General features: G+C 60.3%; 1 protein-coding gene across 4 annotated transcripts in view; it reads right to left on the bottom strand.

Annotated features, from left to right (window-relative positions):
• Nucleotides 1–218: 218 nt before the first annotated feature.
• FGD3 (FYVE, RhoGEF and PH domain containing 3) overlaps nucleotides 219–17,783 on the bottom strand; it is a 49,666-nt gene continuing 32,101 nt past the window's right edge. For all 4 annotated transcript variants that reach the window (XM_032306548.1, XM_032306546.1, XM_032306547.1 and 1 more), the window contains exons 7-18: nucleotides 16,065–16,203; nucleotides 15,559–15,617; nucleotides 12,970–13,116; nucleotides 12,479–12,571; nucleotides 11,088–11,167; nucleotides 9,929–9,959; nucleotides 8,986–9,093; nucleotides 7,924–7,986; nucleotides 3,408–3,530; nucleotides 1,918–2,061; nucleotides 1,277–1,423; nucleotides 219–1,030 (exon numbers count right to left, since the gene is read on the bottom strand). In XM_032306548.1, the coding sequence (XP_032162439.1) occupies nucleotides 821–1,030; nucleotides 1,277–1,423; nucleotides 1,918–2,061; nucleotides 3,408–3,530; nucleotides 7,924–7,986; nucleotides 8,986–9,093; nucleotides 9,929–9,959; nucleotides 11,088–11,167; nucleotides 12,479–12,571; nucleotides 12,970–13,116; nucleotides 15,559–15,617; nucleotides 16,065–16,203 (1,344 nt within the window). In that variant the 3' untranslated portion in view covers nucleotides 219–820. The remainder of the gene's footprint in view (nucleotides 1,031–1,276; nucleotides 1,424–1,917; nucleotides 2,062–3,407; nucleotides 3,531–7,923; nucleotides 7,987–8,985; nucleotides 9,094–9,928; nucleotides 9,960–11,087; nucleotides 11,168–12,478; nucleotides 12,572–12,969; nucleotides 13,117–15,558; nucleotides 15,618–16,064; nucleotides 16,204–17,783) is intronic.

Raw genomic sequence — 17,783 nt, 5'->3', positions numbered from 1 at the left:
AGGGCGCCCCTGAGAAGAACCCACTAGGCCTGCGGACATGGGAGGTGCTCAGTGAGTGAAAAGAGCAGAGGTCAGAGGAGAAGGGACTGGACCAGGGAGAGGGGCCGGCTGGGCGCCGCACGGACCCCCTCACAGCGGCGGGACCTGCTCCCCCAGACCTCACTGGGCCGTTCCCTGCTCTCCCCTCCTTGGGGCCCCACCCTGAGGCTGTACCCGGCTACTGGCCAACAGCATTTATTTTCACAGACCAGTATGGCCTGCTGCTGGCCAGGGGACTTGGGTGCAAATCTCGGCCCCACGTGACGCAGGGCCAGGCCTCCCCTGGACTCTGCGGAGTTTCTCAGGGAGGTCCCGCAGACATGCCCCCAGCGACGACAGCCTCCCCAAACAGGGAGGCGGGCCGCAGCAGCAGCTCTGGGAGCGGGCGGAACAGGAAAGTGCAGTCCAGGCCAGTCACAGCTCAGCTCACACGGTCCAGACGGGGCAGGGTGGCGGGGAGGGAAAGCAAGGCTGCAGACCTCCACCCAGCGTCCCCAGGTGCCCCCAGGCCGCTCCTTCCGCCTTCCGGAGCTGGGTGCCGCTCACTGCACAGTGGCCTGCACCCTGCTCCAGGCCACGCTGTCACAGCTCTTCCTGGACACACGCTGGCCACATGGGCCTGTTTCCTCTGCTTCAGAAAGAGGTCCCCCAGGGTCAAGTGTCCCGTGGCTTGTCCGCTGCCAGCAGTCCGAGAACCCCACACGCCTGCACATAGCCTCCCAGGTGGGCACAGGCCCTACTGTGGTGGCCACAGAGCCAGGACACGGGGCCGAGGCTCAGCTCACAGGGCCACCAGGCCAGGGTCCCCGTGGGCAGCCGCGCTCAGGGCTTCCAGCCACTGCTGCCGCAGGTCCGCCGATGGGGTGCTCAGGTACAAGGTCTGCTGGGCCTGCTGTAGCCGCCACACGTGCCTGCTGTCCGGCCTCTCCACAGGGTCCAACACGCTCACTGTGCAGCCGGCAAGGGGGATGGTGCGTGGCGGCCCGCCATCCTGCAGCAAGGAAGAGCTGCATCAGCATCCCGGCCTCTGCCGCCCACAGAACACTCTTGCCCACGGGCAGACAGCAGAGGGCTGACTCTGAGCAGCCGGGGAAACCAAGGCCCCAGGATCACAGGACTGAGCAGGGCTGGTCCCAGACAGCGTGGCCCAGGGCCCTCTGGGCACCGTGCACCTAGGCTCCAGGCTAAGAATTGGGGCACAACCCCTAGCACGACTGGGGGAAGGTGGGGGACACACCTGGCTGTCTCTCTGCAGGTGCAGCACCAGCTCCAAGGGTTCTGACGCCGGGATGGTGGCCCACACCTCACTCCACACCACACCGCTGTCCGACACCTGCAGGGAGCTGCAGAGCATGCTGGGCTGGGGGTCCACAGACACTGGGTTCTGGAGACATGAAGGGTGGGTCAGGGGCAGCCTCACCACAGGGGTCACCCTCATGGGGAGGGGGCAGGCCTTCCCTCCTGGGAACGTGCTGGACAAGGGCCTGGGCCCGCCTGACCCACCCCAGGGTCACCGCAAGGGCCTCTGTGTTTCAGGCTGCACCGTCCAGGGGACTGAGACGATGAATGGCGTTGGGCCAGAAATAAAGAAAAAATGGAAGAGTTGGAACCAGGGTGTGGCTCATGAGAAAGGGCTGTGTGGGCTTCCCTGGAACACATGCACCGTGCACCACACACGTGATGCACACCACACGCAAGCACACTGCGTGCACGCACATGGCGGACACACGCGCCACGCACCTAGCATGTGCACACACACACACACACACACACACACACACACTCTCTGTCCTGGCACAAGCCAACAGCTGTGAGCACTGCAGAGGCTACTGGGGACAGGGGCTCCCGTCACGAGGCTCCCAGCATCGGCCTACCCACCTCTGTGCCGTGCTTGGGCTCCTCGGGTACCGCCTCAGGGCTGGGGCTCTCAGGTACCGCCTGCTGCATCAGGAAACACTCTCGGCAGACGCGGCTCTGCCTGCCATTCTCGGCCTTGAACTCGGAACACTTCCCACAGATGACCTGCAAGGCAGAGGGCACCTGTGATCCCGCCCCCGGGGACAGAATTCTGTCCAGGAAGAGACCGGAGGGGCTGCAGGGCCAGGAGGGACACCGCATGGGGAGGGGAAGGGCTTCTCCGCAGGAGCCTCATCAGAGGGTAAGGACCCCAGTGCTGGCCCCATCGGCCATCCAGGACTTGCCTCCTCTCCTAGAGGGTCCCGCAGTTTGTGTGCACAGAAAGAAAATTGGGCAGAGGCACCAGGTACCAGTGATGGCTCAGCATCACTAATCACCAGGGAAATGCAAACCCAATCCACAGTGAGATATCAGATATTGCCTCACACCTATCAGGATGGCTAGTACCCCAAACACAGGCAATCAGCATTGGTGAGGATGTGGTGAGGACGTGGAGGAACCGACCCCTTATGCATCGTTTGTGTGAATGCAAGATGGAAGAGCTGCTGTGGAAGACGGATATCCAGTCTCCAAAAACACTGAAAACGGAGTTACCCTAAGACTTGGCAATTTCCATGATTTCTATTTTTATGGATGGTTGGATTAGTGAGTAGATGGATGAAGACCCACCCATCCACCTGTCCGTCCATCCGTCCATCCATCCATCCAACCATCTACACATCCCTCCTCCATCTACCCACTACTCACACACCCATCCATTATCCATCTGTCCATTCATTTGAGGACTCATCCTTCTATCTCTCCTTCCCCCAGTGTCTCAAGGTTTCATGCAAGGGCATGACAATGAACACCACACCTGGCACAATCTGCTGGAGCTCTTTGGAAAACCAGTTCTAAGACAGCTCCATGCTAAAGCCCACCTGCTAACATAAATTCCTTTTTAATAACTTAAGCTAGAAATAAGTAAATCAACAACAGTCCTTTGATGAGGAATAATCTTCCCTTTCAGTATCAAGTTCAGAAGCCCATCCTCAAGAGAAAAGAAAAGGGTTCTGGGGGCCTCTGTGAGGAGAAATAGAGATGGTAATCACTTGGGGTACCAGTTGAAGGTAGCCTCACATCCCCCAGGCCCACTCAACCTTCACCACCGTTGGAGCACCGGACCAAAGTAGCAGGAGGCAGCTCCCCCAACGGCTGCGCCCCGCCCCCCATGCCCTCTCCCCCTCCCAGGCGTGGCATCCCTCACCTCCCCTTCAACCCAGGCCACGCAGAGCTGAGCTCTGTGGTTCTGAATCTGGTCCTTTCTCAACCACAGCCCTGTTGGTCAGACGCCAGAGCCGACCAGAGGAAGGAGGTTGGTGTTGACTTCAGACGGGACATCGCCTGTCCGCTCCGGGGCGCCGGACCTCGCCCATGGTCCAGGGGCCCCGGCACTGAGTGCCTGCACTCACCGCGCCACACAGCTTGCACCGATGCTTCCTCTTGGTGATGGAGTTGAAGGTCTCACCACAGCTTCTGCAGCCCTGCTTCTCTTTGTCACGCCTGGTCTTACCAGACCCCCTCCTGGGCTCAGGCTGCGGGAGGCAAGTATGCAGGGGCCACTCCGTGAGCACATGGGCAGCACAGAGCAAAACGCAGAAGGGAACGAAGCTGGGGCGTCGTAGCCTCAGCCCCCACCCAGCCCTGCTCCCCAGGCTGCCCTGTGGTCACCAGCATGCATGCGTTCTAGGTGGGTCTGGAACTCTGCCCAGACCGACCTGGTAGGTCTGAAAAGGTGGGGCCCAGAGCCCATGCTGGAGAAGGTCTGCCCTGTGGCCCCGGCAGGAGGCAGTGTCTGTGCCCGGGCCAGAGTCGCCGAGGCTCAGGGGCTGCCTTGGGCCCGCCTGAGCACTCAAGGGGCGGGTTGGGCTGTGCTCCCTTTCCCCTCCGCCAAGCTGTCTGGTCCTCCCACCCAGGAGTTGACAAGGGGAATGACAGGAAGTCAGGAAACAACATGGTTTGGGGTCACAGAGCTTAAACAAGCTTTAGACGAGTCATGAGGACACCATGAATGCCCTTCTACACGTTGGGCCAGGTAGGCCGGAAGCTCCCGCAGAGACGGGGCTTAGTGCCCCCTTAGTCTTTACAAACAGGCACTTATTTCCCTCTTTGTCAATCTATTGATTTCACTCTGTTTTAGTTTAGTCCCAAACTAAGGGAGCGGCCCCCTGCACACGAGGAGGAGGCCAGGCCACAAGTGGGATGCAGTTTAAAGCTGCCCCTGGCGCGGCTCAGGGAGAAGGACCCAACCGCAGAGCGGCTCCTGCAGAAAGCGGACTTTCTGCAGAGGGGTTGGAAGAGCAGAGAGAGGAGACGGGGAAGCCCAGCCAGACGCTCCTGCTGGCCGCCTGGGCCGGGGACCTCCTAGCGGGCGGCTCACCAAGAATATCTCAGAAAAGAGGAAGAAACGCGGTAAACAAGCAGAAAGCAGACGGTCCCCCTGCCCCCTCGCCGCCACCCAGTGGCTCCTGGGACAACAGTGTGGGAGTGGGGGTGGGTGGGTGGCTGTGTGCTCTGCTCCCGGCCCCACTCCTGTCCAGGACCCCAGCCCCACGGAGACAAGAGCTTTCACACGAGCAGCGGGCAGGCAGGAGCAGGTACAGCATGAGGCTTTGGTGGGGGCTCAGCAGAGTGGTCAGCCGAGCCTCAGTTTCCCCATCTGGGAAGGAGTTGTACAAGGTGGGGACCAGCCCCCACAACCTGCCCTTCATTAGCCATGAGACCACGGACGATGGTCTCCTTCCTGAGCCTCAGTGTCCCCATCTGTACAGTGGGGTTGACAACGGCTCCTGAGGCCCCTCATAGCATATGGATCCCAACTGACTTGGCCAGTTTCCCCTTATGTTCCCACTTCTCTCCACCCGACTCGGGGTTCCTCTCCCAGAGACCATCTCAGGACTGCTCAGGGCCAGACATGGGAGTGGAGCCACCTGGGGCGTGGCACGCAGGGCAAGGAAGGAGAGACAAGGGGAACATGGCCGTCCCTGAGGTCTGCCATGTCCCAGCAGCCACCCCCCAACCATCCCTCAGGGTGGTCCCACTGTCCCTGTCTTCCAGGTGAGGACCCCAAGGGCTTGGGAGGTGGGAGTGGTCGACAGCAGGGCAGCCGGGCCCAAGGCCAGAGCCACAAGTCACTGACACCAGACGGCCATGGGGGCGTCCTGGGGGGACAGAGGCATGGATGGGGGCCAGAGGAGAGGGCTGGCCCAGGACAGATGGAGGAGGTGGCTGCAGTGGGGCTGGGGTGTGGCACCAAGATCACCGGCTGCAGGCCAGTGGGACGGAGGGCATTTCTGCAGCAGGGGGTGCTCAGGCCTTCTGCTTGGATGCCAGGACATGGAAAGGCCCGGGCCAAGTCCTCAGGCAGGTACAGAACTGGGGAATCTGCGAGTCTCCGCCCAAAGCACCCAGTGTCCTGGGGCGCGGGCAGTGATCTCTGCCCAGGGCAGACTCTGACTCATCCGGGTGTTTCTAGCTCCACAGCACAGAAGGAGGAGGAACATTTAGGTAAGACTCGGGCCCCAAAGATGGCTTGACAACCAGCCTCTGATGGCACCTCCCAGCTGGCTCTGGGTCCTGCAGACTGTGGACACAGGGCCTGCCTGGCCCCTCTGCTCCCTGTGGGCAGCTCTGTCCGGGACCCCAGAGCATGGCCTTGGAGCAGAAGGGCAGCGCTAGCTTTGTGCACCCTAAGGTCGTGGCCAGGTGGTCGGGTGGGACCTGGCTCGGCCTCTGAGAGGGGTGCCCATGTCCCCCTGCAAGCCTGAGCCCCAGAAAGCCTCTCTGTGAAGAGCTACATGATTTCTGCCGAGCAGCCACCTTGTGAAACTTCCTGGCCTGGGCTGAGCTCCTCTTAGGAAAGGGGTGCTTGCAGAACCGTGTGTTAGAGGACACCAGGGCTCAGGGAAGGAGACCAGCAGCCACATGGGGATTTACCTTCCTCTCTGAGTGTGCTAAGAAAAAGCTTAAATCTGCAGCAAGGATCAGTCTTTTGGTGTCAGACTAAAAACTCATTTTTGAGCACCTTCCACTAACGCACACTGAGCAGGTCTCAGACCCTATACAGCCAGACCTTTACCCACACTGAGCTACCCCAGATCCACTAACATCTCTGTTCACAGGACACACCGGTGAGAAAAGCCTGGGGCCACTGTCTGTGACTGTGTTTGTGCGTTGTGGGCCCTGGGCAGGTGCAAAGACCCTGCGGCAGGGTAGAGTGAGAGGAGAGAGGGCCAGGAGGGCGAGGAAGCCCCTTGGGGGTTCATGGGCTGTGACAAGACCATCCCTCTCTCATTGTCCATGCCACTTCCATGCTGCTGGCCTCAATGACACTAACTACTGGGAACCATATTCTGTTCCCCAGAGCCCCGAGGCAGCTGCACCACTTGAATAAGGGGGGGGTCCTCCTGTCCTTTGGCCCCTACACCCATCATGTCCCCCAAATGCTCCATCCTTCCCTCAAAGCTTCTCAAGGTGTTCCCAGTGCCCGGGAGCCCAAGGACCTAGGTTGGGGGCCCAGGTTCTGCTGTAGCATGGGGTGGGCACTGTGGTGTCTGGGGGCACCTGACCGGGGCCTCCCAGCGTGGGCCAAGGCAGGAGACGAATTACGCTTACTAAAAATCCAGCTCATGTTGGGAACCCTGCTCCCTGTGGCCAAGGAGACAATGGCTACCCCCCAAAAGCCACTTCCAGGACCCCCTTCCCAATGCAGGGTTTGGAGCAGAGGCTAGGCCTGCCCATCAAACTTCTGTCTAAAGTGGGGCTGCCCAGAACAACGACCAACCCACAAGGGCAGCACAACCGCACTGGGCGAGCTCTGGGCCTCGATGTTGAATTCAGGAGACTCACTAGCAGTTCCGGGCTGATGGAAGGGCAGCACCTGCAGGGGTACTGGGGCCTGGGAGGTGAGGACATGGGAGAGGGAGGGAGAGGCTGACAGGTCAGAGAGAGTGGGGGACTCAGGAGCAAACCCCTGTCTAGGGCTCAGGCCGGGGCTGACAGACAGCCGCAGCGTGGCCTCCAGCCCTTCCCCACCAAGTCTGTCCAGGAGCATCCCCTGGCAGCTTGCAGGGGCCACCCTCCCCTGGTGTCTTGGGGCACAGCTGTCAGCAGGGCTCACAACTGGTGGGCCAGTTAGTAACCGTGCTCCCCTGCCCTGGACGCCCGGACAGGTCAGGCACCCAACATCCTCCCGCTAATCCCCACGCAGCTGGCAGAGAGGAGGGGCTCTAGCACGTCCACAGCCTGCCCCTGCTGGGGGGACGTAGACCTAGGCTGCCCAGCCCCCTCCCTGCTGGGGGGACGTAGACATAGGCTGCCCAGCCCCCTCCCTGGCTGGGGGGGACGTAGACATAGGCTGCCCAGCCCCCTCCCTGGCTGGGGGGGACGTAGACATAGGCTGCCCAGCCCCCTCCCTGGCTGCGCCGCGCAGGTGGCGAGAAGGTGAGCAGGCGTGGGGGAGGGTTTTGGGCACCACCGCCTTCCTGGGCCTGCAGCAAGGACCTCCCTCCATCCTCCTGGGGCCTCGACTCCCAGGGCCAGGGGCTGACTGTCCCTCTTCGGATGGCCGAGCGGCCTAAGGATCAGGCACCACCTTAAGTTGTTTTAATCACATACTTTCCACACAAGGTAAAGAGCACAGTGCCGTGACCACCCAACGGACCTAATAGACGCGGGGGTCCCAGCAGGCACCCTCAGCCCCCTCCCAACCCAGCCAGAGACTATCACTGTGGGGACTCAGCTCACGTGGGGGTGGCTCACCCATGGACCTTGCCCGAGAGGGTTCCCTGGTCTGACTCCCCCCCCCAGAGGGCTCCACAGTCTGACCTCACCCTGAGGGCTCCCTGGTCTGGCCCCCACCCTGGAGAGCCCTCTGGCTGACCTTGCCCTCTACCTCCTGCCCCTGCCAAAGCTGGGGGGGTCACTCACCCCTGCTGTACCCCCTCCACTGCTGGCTGCCACTGCCGGCCCCTCTGAGCTGGAGCCCACCACCTGGAGGGAACAGAGACAGCCACCATGAGCGAGGATGCCTGGCCACGCGCGGACACCAGCGCAGCACCGACCACCGACAGCACCCCCAGCCCTTCCATTTGGCCACAGGGTCAGTGTTTGCTGGGACTTTGGGGACACACTCCTCCCTGGGCCAGTGTGGGACGCCCCTGGAGCCTGCAGCAGCTCCCTCCCCGCCCCGTGCCATCGTGTCACCAACAGGACGTGGCCCTGGGTTCCACCTCCACCCTCAGGCCTTCTAGGGCCTGGGCAGCCTGGCTCCTCGGGCACTGCTGTAACCACAGACATAGTTCTGAGTCCACAAGGCCTCTGTTCAAAGAAGCCTGGGAGAGATGCAACGTTTTCTTCTAAAATATATTTAGACAGCAAGATAAATGGATGCAAATGCTGAGTGGCCATAAGGCCGTGAGGAGGGTGCCAGGCCTGGTGCTGGGGACACGGGGCTGCTGGGCTGGGCTGGGCCTGGTGCTGGGGACACGGGGCTGCTGGGCCGGGCTGGGCCGGGCATCCTTGGTTTTAAGAGCACCTCTGGCAGGAGGTGGGCGTGAGGACCCTCACTCGAAAGGCAAGGGCGGTTGTGCCTACAGGAGGGGGTTCTGGCCCCCATCGGACTCCCAGTGGGCAGCTGCAGCCGAGTTCCCCCAACTGGCCCTGGGCAGGGCCCCTGCCTCCTGGCTCCCCTTGGCCCCAGGGTGGCTCTGTATGGGGTTAATGAGCTGCCCGCATGGATAAGATTCCAGGCCCACCTCACATGTGGCTTCATGCAGGCCCATTCTTCCCGCCTGCCCCTCGTTAGGCCCTCCCCCCAGCTGGTGCTCAGCAAAGGACAGGCAGGGAGCGAAACCTGCCTGCCAGCCACTGGTCCTTGGCACAGGGAGCGTATGGGGACCAGCTTCCCTCGGAGATGCCAGCCCTTCCTCAAGGGGTCTGGGGCACATCCCCTCCAGGTCCCTCCCTCGTCCCTAGGACACTGGGGCTCACAGGGGAATCTGGAGGGAGGGATGGGTCCTCCTCTTGGCCAAAGGAGCCGCTGAAGGCCTTGAAGGTCTGGCTGTTCTGCTTGTGCCTCTCGATGGTGGCCTCAATGACCTGACACAAAAACCAGAGAACGAGGGCCATCAGCAAGCTCGTCCTCGAGGGCAGGACCCAGCATGCCTCTGTCCCCACAGATAGGTCCTACGGTCACGCATGTCCCCAGCTGACCGGACACAAGTCCCAGGCCCACCCTGCAACGCGGCTGGTGCCTCCCACAGCGTTCCAAGCTGCTGCGGATGCTTCCCGGACACCCCAGGTGGACCGGCAGACACGGCTCTGTTTCCTGCATTGGCCTGTCCCCCTCACATCTGTTCCCATTTCCTTTTTCTCTCCTTGCCCAGCTTTCTCTCCTACGAATTCTAGAAGCCACAGCCCTTCCCAGTTGATGCTAGACCAGGATCCTTGCCTCAGCCTCTGCTCTGACCTTCGCCCTCGTGGGCTTTGGTCTCTGTTCCCTGTGTCCTACGAGCCAAGTCTGCTCTGGCTGCCCCAGGACACTGACCAGCTCCCTGCCTGGCTGACCACCGTCAGGCCCCCACCCTCTAAGGCCAACTGCTCATCCCATGTAACCTGCTGCTCCTGCTGGCTGGCGGTGGGGAGAGGGTGAGGGTCCCCTTGGGCCCCCCAGACAGTGCAGATCCACACCCTGGGGGAGGGCCCCCCACCTGCCCACCTCCAGCCCTTCGCACCGGCATATTTACTGCAGCTAAGCAACTGAATGGACTGACAGGCTGGCAGCATCTGAAGGGACTTAGCGAGGGTACTTCATCAGAGGGACGGACAAAGCCTGGGGAGTCACAGGGCCACTCCATCCCTTGTTTCAGCATTAAATGGCCATACTGTGCAAGAATTTGGTCACCTGATTACTTTAAAATTTTAGGAGCTTCACCTGAATCCACTCTTTTTTCTCCTCTTCTGTCCTACAAAAACAAACACAGTATCTTATTAACCTGGCCTTAAACACGATTAACCTCCACACTCCTCTCAACCCTGGGGCACACGGCTGAGCTGCTCAGAGCTTCCAAGTGCAGCTCAAGGCCTGGAAGACAGTCCTTGAGTGCCTGGTACACTGTGGGCAGGCAGGGTCAGATGCAACGGGGGAGGGGGGCAGGTGTGGAGTCAAGGGTGGCCAGGTGGGTCAGGTGTGATCAGATGAGGCAGGTGTGGAGTCAAGTGTGTCCAGGTGGGTCAGGTGTGGTCAGGTGGGGGCAGGTGTGGAGTCAGGGGTGTCCAGGTGGGTCAGGTGTGATCAGGTGGAGTCAGGTATGGCTAGGGGAGTCAGGTGTGGCCAGGTATATCCAGGCAGGGTCAGGTGTTGTCAGGTGCTGTCTGCAGGCCCCTCTACAAGGGATGTAAATCAACACCTCCTAGGACCACAACGGGTACTTACCAAGATCTCACATCACTGGAGGAAATGAGAGATGGGATCTCCCACACATTCCCCCCAGTGAGAGCACAAGCCTGGCCCCAATCACTGGGGGGGGGGAAGACAATGGCCCCCAAAACTTAAAGCAGATGTGCTACAATTTGATCAGCAGCTCTTCACTAAACTTTCTGATGGACAGAAGGACAAATATGCCCTAAACAGGCATGAGAATGCTGAGTGCAGCACCTTTGCCACAGCTCCCGGAAGGAGCCCGGGTGCCTGGGAGCAGGAATGGGTCGGGCGATCGTGATGGAGAACTACGCTGCTTCTGGAAACGAGGCTCGGGTATGGGATGATGTCTGGCAAATTAAGTGAAAAAGGCAAGAAGCGGAATGGGATAGACAGTAAATAGCTGCGTGTGATTTTAAAAACTTGGGACACGTTCGTGCACACAGAAGTCTGGGAAAGGCTCCTCAGAGGTGACAGAACATCTGCTGGGCAGGGGAAGAGGGCCGAGGCTCAACTTTCATCGACTTCCCTTCGGAACTGTTACATTTTAGCCACAAATCAGTGATCATGATGAACCAAAACCAACATATCACAAGGTTATCCTGTTTAGAAAAAGGAGCCAACAGCCGAAGTGTTGAGTCACAACAGCAGGCGCGGGGACGGCCACCCATACCGAGTCTGCAGCTCCAGGCACCGTCTCCTTCCCGTTATGATGAACGTGGGCGCCGCATTTGGCTTGACGATATCCTGCACCTAGAGGCCAAGGGCCAAGGGCATAACAAAACAACCGGTTGCTTAGCGGGCCCGGAGGGGCAGCCCTGTGCTCTCAGACACAGAGGTCTTTCTTGAGGAGGGGGCACAGGCGACCCAGTGGGCGGGACACTGGGGGAGCTGGTCTGTGAAGGAGGGCTAGGACCTCTCATTCTCTGCACTTGGAATGGTGCCGGCCAAACCCTCCCGACTGCCGGGCTTCCCAGCAAGTCAGCCGCCCGCCCCACACAAACGGAAGCTTTCCCACTACAGCACCTGAAGGCCCTTGAGAGAGGAATGGGAATCTTAAAAGGGCCATGAGGCTCTCTACCGCTCTGCAGGGGTCTCTGATCCACCAGCCCCTATGGTGGGAAGCCACCCCCCATCCCCGATACCCCACCCCCAAGACACTGCTGGATGTGGCCCTCAGGCCCCCGACTCTCAGCACCGCAGCCTGGCTGTAGGGGGAAGCGGGCCCAGCCAGAGTCGGACTGAATCAGGCCTCAGAGCAGGAATTTCCCAAACGCCCCAAAGTTGAGGGTTTCTGTGTTAGCACATTTAGTTACCCACCCACCACTAATTTCTTACATAAAACACCTATGAGAATCATTTCTTCTAACTATGAAAAAATTTTTTTTCCAGTAGTTTTTAATTTTAATGATGTTTCGTGAGCTGGGGCTCAAAGAATTTCAAAATAAGAAGTATTTTTTCTTGTATCCCTAGGGCCCGCCTTCACATGTGAATACTGACTGAGTACTTGATCCAGTCCGTATTTGTGGAGTGGGGGTTAACTCAGAGCCCTCCCCACAGGAGGGGGGGCAGAGTCCTGCTCTGTGGCCCCCAAGCAGGAGACGTGGAGAGGCTGAAGCCGTAAGGGGCAGCAAGGACAACACGTCGTCCAGCCCCTGAGCCTGCAGAACATCATCCGGACTCCAAGCCGGCGTGGGAGAGGACAGTGCATGGGACCAGGGGACCAGGGCCTGGGCAGGGAGGGCACCCCGTCCACTTTCACCCCAAGCTTCGCCTTCGAGTCTGTAAATGAGGCCAACCTCACAGGGATGGAGGCTGGCCCAGGCCTTCATCCTGCACGCACAGGGCAGCAGCGCCCGGGTGGGTAAGCCAAGTACGGGAACACGGTCCATGCACAACGCCAGGCTGAGTGGCACTCAGAAATGCCCAGGCCACACGTGGGTCATAGACAGAGATGAAGCTTGAAAAGGGTACAGTGGTGACCCTCCAGCAGCCAGAGCCCAGTGTCCCCACCTCGTCCAGCGCCCTGCCAGGGGAGCAGGTGAGAGGGCACGGCTTACCCACCTGGAGGCCCGAAATGTCCATCTTCTCCCGGACACTGAACTTCTGGCCCATGAGCCGCAGTTTGGGCACACAGTAAAGGATCATGCTGTTGAACTGCAATCGAGACAGGGACAGGGTGAGGGGTGTCACCCCAACAAAGGAGGCTCGACAGGGAGGAGGCGGGAGGCATGGCTCTGCAGCGAGGCTGGGCAGGGCGTGGCTCCCTGGCGAAGGGGCGTGGCTGTCGTGGTGAAGGTGCGTGACAGGCAGGAATGGACGCGGCTCTGGTGAAGGGTGGGGAGGGCAAGGGCGTGGCTCCCGGGGAGGGAGCTTGGCAGTCGGGACTGGGCGTGGCTCTGGGGAAGGGGGTGGTGGACAGGGGCGCGGCAGGTGCGGCTGAGCACGGCTCTTTGGGAAAGGCGTGGCCCTGTGCTAAAGGGGCGTGGTGGGGCGTGGTTCTGGCCTCGCAGGATGGGGGCCCTGGGGCGGGGCGGGGCGGGGCGGGGCCTGACCAGGAAGAGGTGGCGGTCCTGCGCGGTGCCGTTCTTGGCCGACAGCTTCTGGATCGGACCCTCCTTGATCAGCTCGTTGGCGGGGTTGACGATGTCCTCCTCCCCACCCAGTCGCTCGTACACCTCCAGGAGCTTGTGCATTTTCTCCTGTGCGAGACACAGGGCTCAGGTCCGCGGCGACCGAAGGGGGACCCCGGGGTGAGGGGATCCCGCCCTGCAAGCATGGCGCGGAATCAGGGAACCCAAGACCGGGCAACGAGCCTCCTGATAATGGGGTGGGCCGGAAAATGCGGGGTGACGCCGAGGCTGGGCAGTGAGGGATGGACTCATGTTCGCCCCCAGAGAGCCGCTACCACCACTGCCGCGGGCCAGGCTATGCCCACACGCAAGGCAGGTATCAGTTCATTTAGTTCCCGCATTACCCCAGGAGGTAGGGGCCATTTTATCCCCTATTTACGGACCAGGAAACTGGGCTATGGACAAACCCAGTGAGCCGCTAGAGAACCAGGATGGCCCTTCCGCGGTCAGAGGAGATATTTCAAGCTGTTGCTGCTCTTGCCCCGGAGTCATCACTGCCTGTGGTGACCCTGCCTGGTTCCCTGTTCCACACTTAGACCATGTGGCCCAGTGCCCTCATGACCAGACCTCTGCCAGTCTGCAGGTCCTCTCCCTCTGGCCTCAAGACTGGCTGGGTGGTCAGCGGCCAACCAGTGCCCCTGGGGTGTGATAGGAAAGGGGTGTCAGCCTGTGGCCCCAGCTCTGAGCCCAGAAGGCATGGTCCCTGACCAGCTGCTACCAGCCCCCCGAGGAAAGAATGCAGCGGAAGGCTGGAAGAGCTGGGCTTGCAGTAACATCAGTACATCCCAGAGCCTGGGCTTGCTATGCCACCGCGGCTGCTGCCCTCACACCTGGCCAGTCTCGGCCTACCTGTAAGCAGGCTAGTCTGGCTAGCCCTTTCACCTCTGGTCAAGACACAGGTGGTCGATGTGCGTGTGGGGCCAGAAAGGGGAGTTGGCATGGAGCGTAAGCAGAAGCAGGCAGGGCAGTGCCAAAGGGCCTTGCATGTACTGGGGGGCTGGGTGTGCACCCCTGCCTGGACTAGGGGAGGATGCACCTGCCATGTCCTAGGGGGCCGGGTGTGCACGTGGGCCAGCTGGTGTCACCTTGCGAGCAACAGCAGGCTAGAGGATTCTGAGCACAGAGCAATAAGACAGGTTCCCCACAGGAAGCTCTGAGCTGGGGAAGTGTGGATCAGAAACTGAGTAGACAGCAGGTGGGGCGGCTGGGAGAAGCCTGGGCAGCGGTCCAGGCTGAGGGGGGTGGGGACCAGCGGGCGTGTGAAGAGGCTCCTACAAGCACACACTGATCACTCCCTAAGGCCATGGCCTGGGATAAGACCCGGACCCAATGCCAGAGCCCCCAGCTATCACACCTGGTGGGCAGAGGCTGCCTCCCCAGACCAAGAAAGAGAACCACTACAGGTGTGCTGCAGGTGGGAAGGAGTCCACCCTGGGGGGAGGCCTCAGGCCTTGTCCACACCCCTCAGAGATGAAACCCAAGGGGGACTTCCCGAAACATCCATAGGCCCTGTGTGAGCTCACGACCGCAGAGCTCTGAGAAGCACGTCTCTCGCCTCCACCAGATTTAGTCGTGGGGAGGTGGAAAGGGACGTTTGACAGAAAGGACCCAGAGTAAACCATGACCTGTTTGGGTTGCAGTGGATACCCCACCATGGGCCTAATCTCTGGCTGGTCTGTCCTGGGGCCCCAGAGCAAATCTGGGGACAGGCACCTAAGGAGGACACAGCACTGGGCCGCACATAGCAACGGCCATGCTAAAACAAGTCGCTGCCTCTCACTTCTCATGACTGAGAGACATGGGGTCAAACAGATATTTCACCTTTTTTTTCCTCTCAAAAAACAGCAGTACCTGTGTGAAAATAAACAGATCTGAGGATTGGGAGACACAGGGTGGGTGGGGACTGTGGCGGCCTGGAGAAGGGCTGAAGGCACAGGCTGGGGCGCGGGACTTCCAGGGTTTCTCAGGAAAGCCAGGAGTCTGGATTCTCCTGATCTGTAGTCCTGGGCAAGGACTTAGAAATTCTGCCAAGGCACCATGCAAGCCACACAAGGGACAGGGCCACCCGTAGAGAACTCCCTGATCCACAGACCATGGGCTTTGGAGGTGTTACAACAGCAGGGGGACAACAACAGGGGACACTGTCCCCTCCACCTCTGCGCTGTGTCCCGAGGCGGGGCCCTCAGGAGGTGAAGCTTAGAAGAGGTCATGGTCTTGGGGGTGGGTGCACCATGATAGGGTCACAACCCTGATGAGACACCAGACAATACGCTCTGGCTGCTCAGAAGCCAGGGACAGAAGGTGCTGGCACCCAGCTGCGAGATACACGGTATGGCCCGAGTCAGTCTGTGGGATTTTGTTACAGCAGCTGGTGGAGAGACAGGCACCGGCTGAGATGGAGCCGTAGAGCTAGGAACCGGCAGGCCTGTCTGTCCTGTGACGGAGCCCCTGTCCATGCGGGGTGTGCCTGCTGCGGGGCCCTCGGGCATCCTCCACGAGCTCCACACTCACCATTTTCCGAATGGCAGCGTTGGAGTGGTTGGCAGCGGTGGAGATGAGCTCCAAGGACCCTGCAGGAGGAAGACGCAGAGTCAGGCTGCAGGGCGCCTGCCGCCTTTCCAGGGGCTGCCCTGCTCCCACCCTTCCCTGCGGAGGCCGAGGCTGCTCAGGAGACCTGGCCCTGGGTTGGGCCCTGCAAACACACTCCGTTTGGTGAGGAGGTCTGCTGGGGCTGTCATCCCACTCCCCAACCTGCCCCCAGCCCCATGAGGCCCTTCCTGGGGCCTGACCTCTGCCAGCATCAGCAGCTCCCTCCCCAGAACCAGGGTCCCCCCTCTAAGGGCAGTGGGGGCAGGGCGGTTTCTCCCTTGCAGTTACTTCCTGAGATGTGCTTAGGGAGCACTGGGCCATCTGCCCCGCTCTGTCCCTGTCCCCGTCTATCTTTCTCTCCTCTCTCCCTGTGGGTTCCCAGCAGGGGCCCCCCCGCTCCCATGTGGCCTGGTGGCTGCTGGGCTCACTTTCTGCGTCCTTCCGATCGGGGGCATCTCCTGGGAGCCTCTTCAGATAGTCCTTGAGCAGCAGCTGGTAGCGGGGGACCCTCTGCACGGGCTCCAGCATGTGGTGCTGCAGCGTCAGGTTCCCACACACCTCCTGCTTCTGTGGGGGAGAGAGGCAGCACGTGGCACCCGCAGAAACATGTGTGGACCTGGCCCCCCTTTCTGGCCTCCATGGCACCTGGACTCTGCTGACTGCAGACTACATTACAACAGGGTAAACCGAGGCCTGGAGAGATTGAACAATGGAGCAAGGACCCAGACCCCCGTGCAGGCTTTTATAAAGGTCCTCAGGGGAAAGAACTCATCCTTGCAGGAAGGCTTCCCTCCCGACCCCACGTTCACTTACATGATTGCTCACTCGGGTGCCGGGGGCTGGGCCTCTTCTTCCCTCCCTGGACACCAGGGGGGACTGGACTCCCAACTACGACGGGGGACCTGCGGCCCTGCCTAGAAGCTGCTCTGAGTGTGGCTGTGTGCTCTGATGGAAGTGCGACCCTTAGCGCAGGGGTGGGTGCTCAGGCCGCGTGCCCTGCCCCCCCACCCTGGCCCTCAGTCCCTGCACCGCCACCTCTGCCACCTCAGTGCTGTCCCACTGGGGGCCCTGCCCTTGCTGTCTGCCTCCACTCCCTGCAGGTGCCCAGGCATGTGCTCCTTGGTTAAGATGCCCCAGCCTTCCCCCTGAGTTTGCTGGGGGCTACGCTGTTCCCCTGCTTCTCCCTGCCTGCCACCCGGGCCACTCAGGGCTCACAAGAGAACAGCCTCCAGCCCGAAGGAGCTCCAAGTGCCCTTGACATGACAGGGCCCAAGGAGCGCCGTTGGCAGCTATCACAGAAACAACCCTTCTCAGGGAGGCTAATCAGGGGTGACCAGGAACCGGACATTCACAGAATTCCAAAGTCTCCCTGCAAGAAACTTCCTAAAGACATGAGGGACACACTTTGGGGGGGTACATGCTTTCTGGGAGAGGAAACCACAGTGCACCTCGTGCCCCAGCAGGAGCGCATGGCCTTCACACTTGCACCTGCCTAGACCTCCAGCCTCCCAGTGCTCTGGCCAGTGGTGCTGACACAGGCAGTGCGAGGTCCTAGTTCCTGCTGGTCACTCAGGGCTGGGGCTCGGCCATGGGCACAGCCTGGGAGGCTGGAGGGGGTGGTCTGTGCACACAGCGGGGCTGGCCCAGACCAGGGGTGAGGGAGCTAAAGGAGGAAGCACTGGAACTGTCCTCGGTGGGCAGAGACACAGAGGCATCTGGGACTCCACACTAGGAAATCCTGGGTGACCCGAGGGCCACAGGACCAGGGGGAAACGCAGAAGGAGGAACGTGTGTCCGTGGGAATGCACATAGGCACACACATGTGTGTCTGGTGTGTGTGCACAGATGCGGTATGTGACATTCAAGCGTGGTGCTCAGGGTACACAGGATATTGGGACAAGTAGCTAACTATTCACAGAAAGAAAACTGGACTCTTACCTCACACCACAACCCACCAGGAAACTATTCTGGAATAGCAATTCTAAATTTTTTTAAATAAAGACATAACATTAGGAAAAAAAGTTATCTAATCATGGGATAGGAAATACATTTATAAGCATTACTTTGAAGATTTTTAGAACCATTATTTTAAAACATTAAAAAAAAACCATTATTTTATTTAAAAACTGGTGAATGTGGAGCTCCTG

The sequence above is a fragment of the Mustela erminea genome, chromosome 12, assembly GCF_009829155.1.
Source record: "Mustela erminea isolate mMusErm1 chromosome 12, mMusErm1.Pri, whole genome shotgun sequence".
Lineage (NCBI taxonomy): Eukaryota > Metazoa > Chordata > Mammalia > Carnivora > Mustelidae > Mustela > Mustela erminea.
The sequence above is the reverse complement of the archived record's forward strand: the minus strand, read 5'-3'. Positions and strand labels throughout refer to the sequence as shown.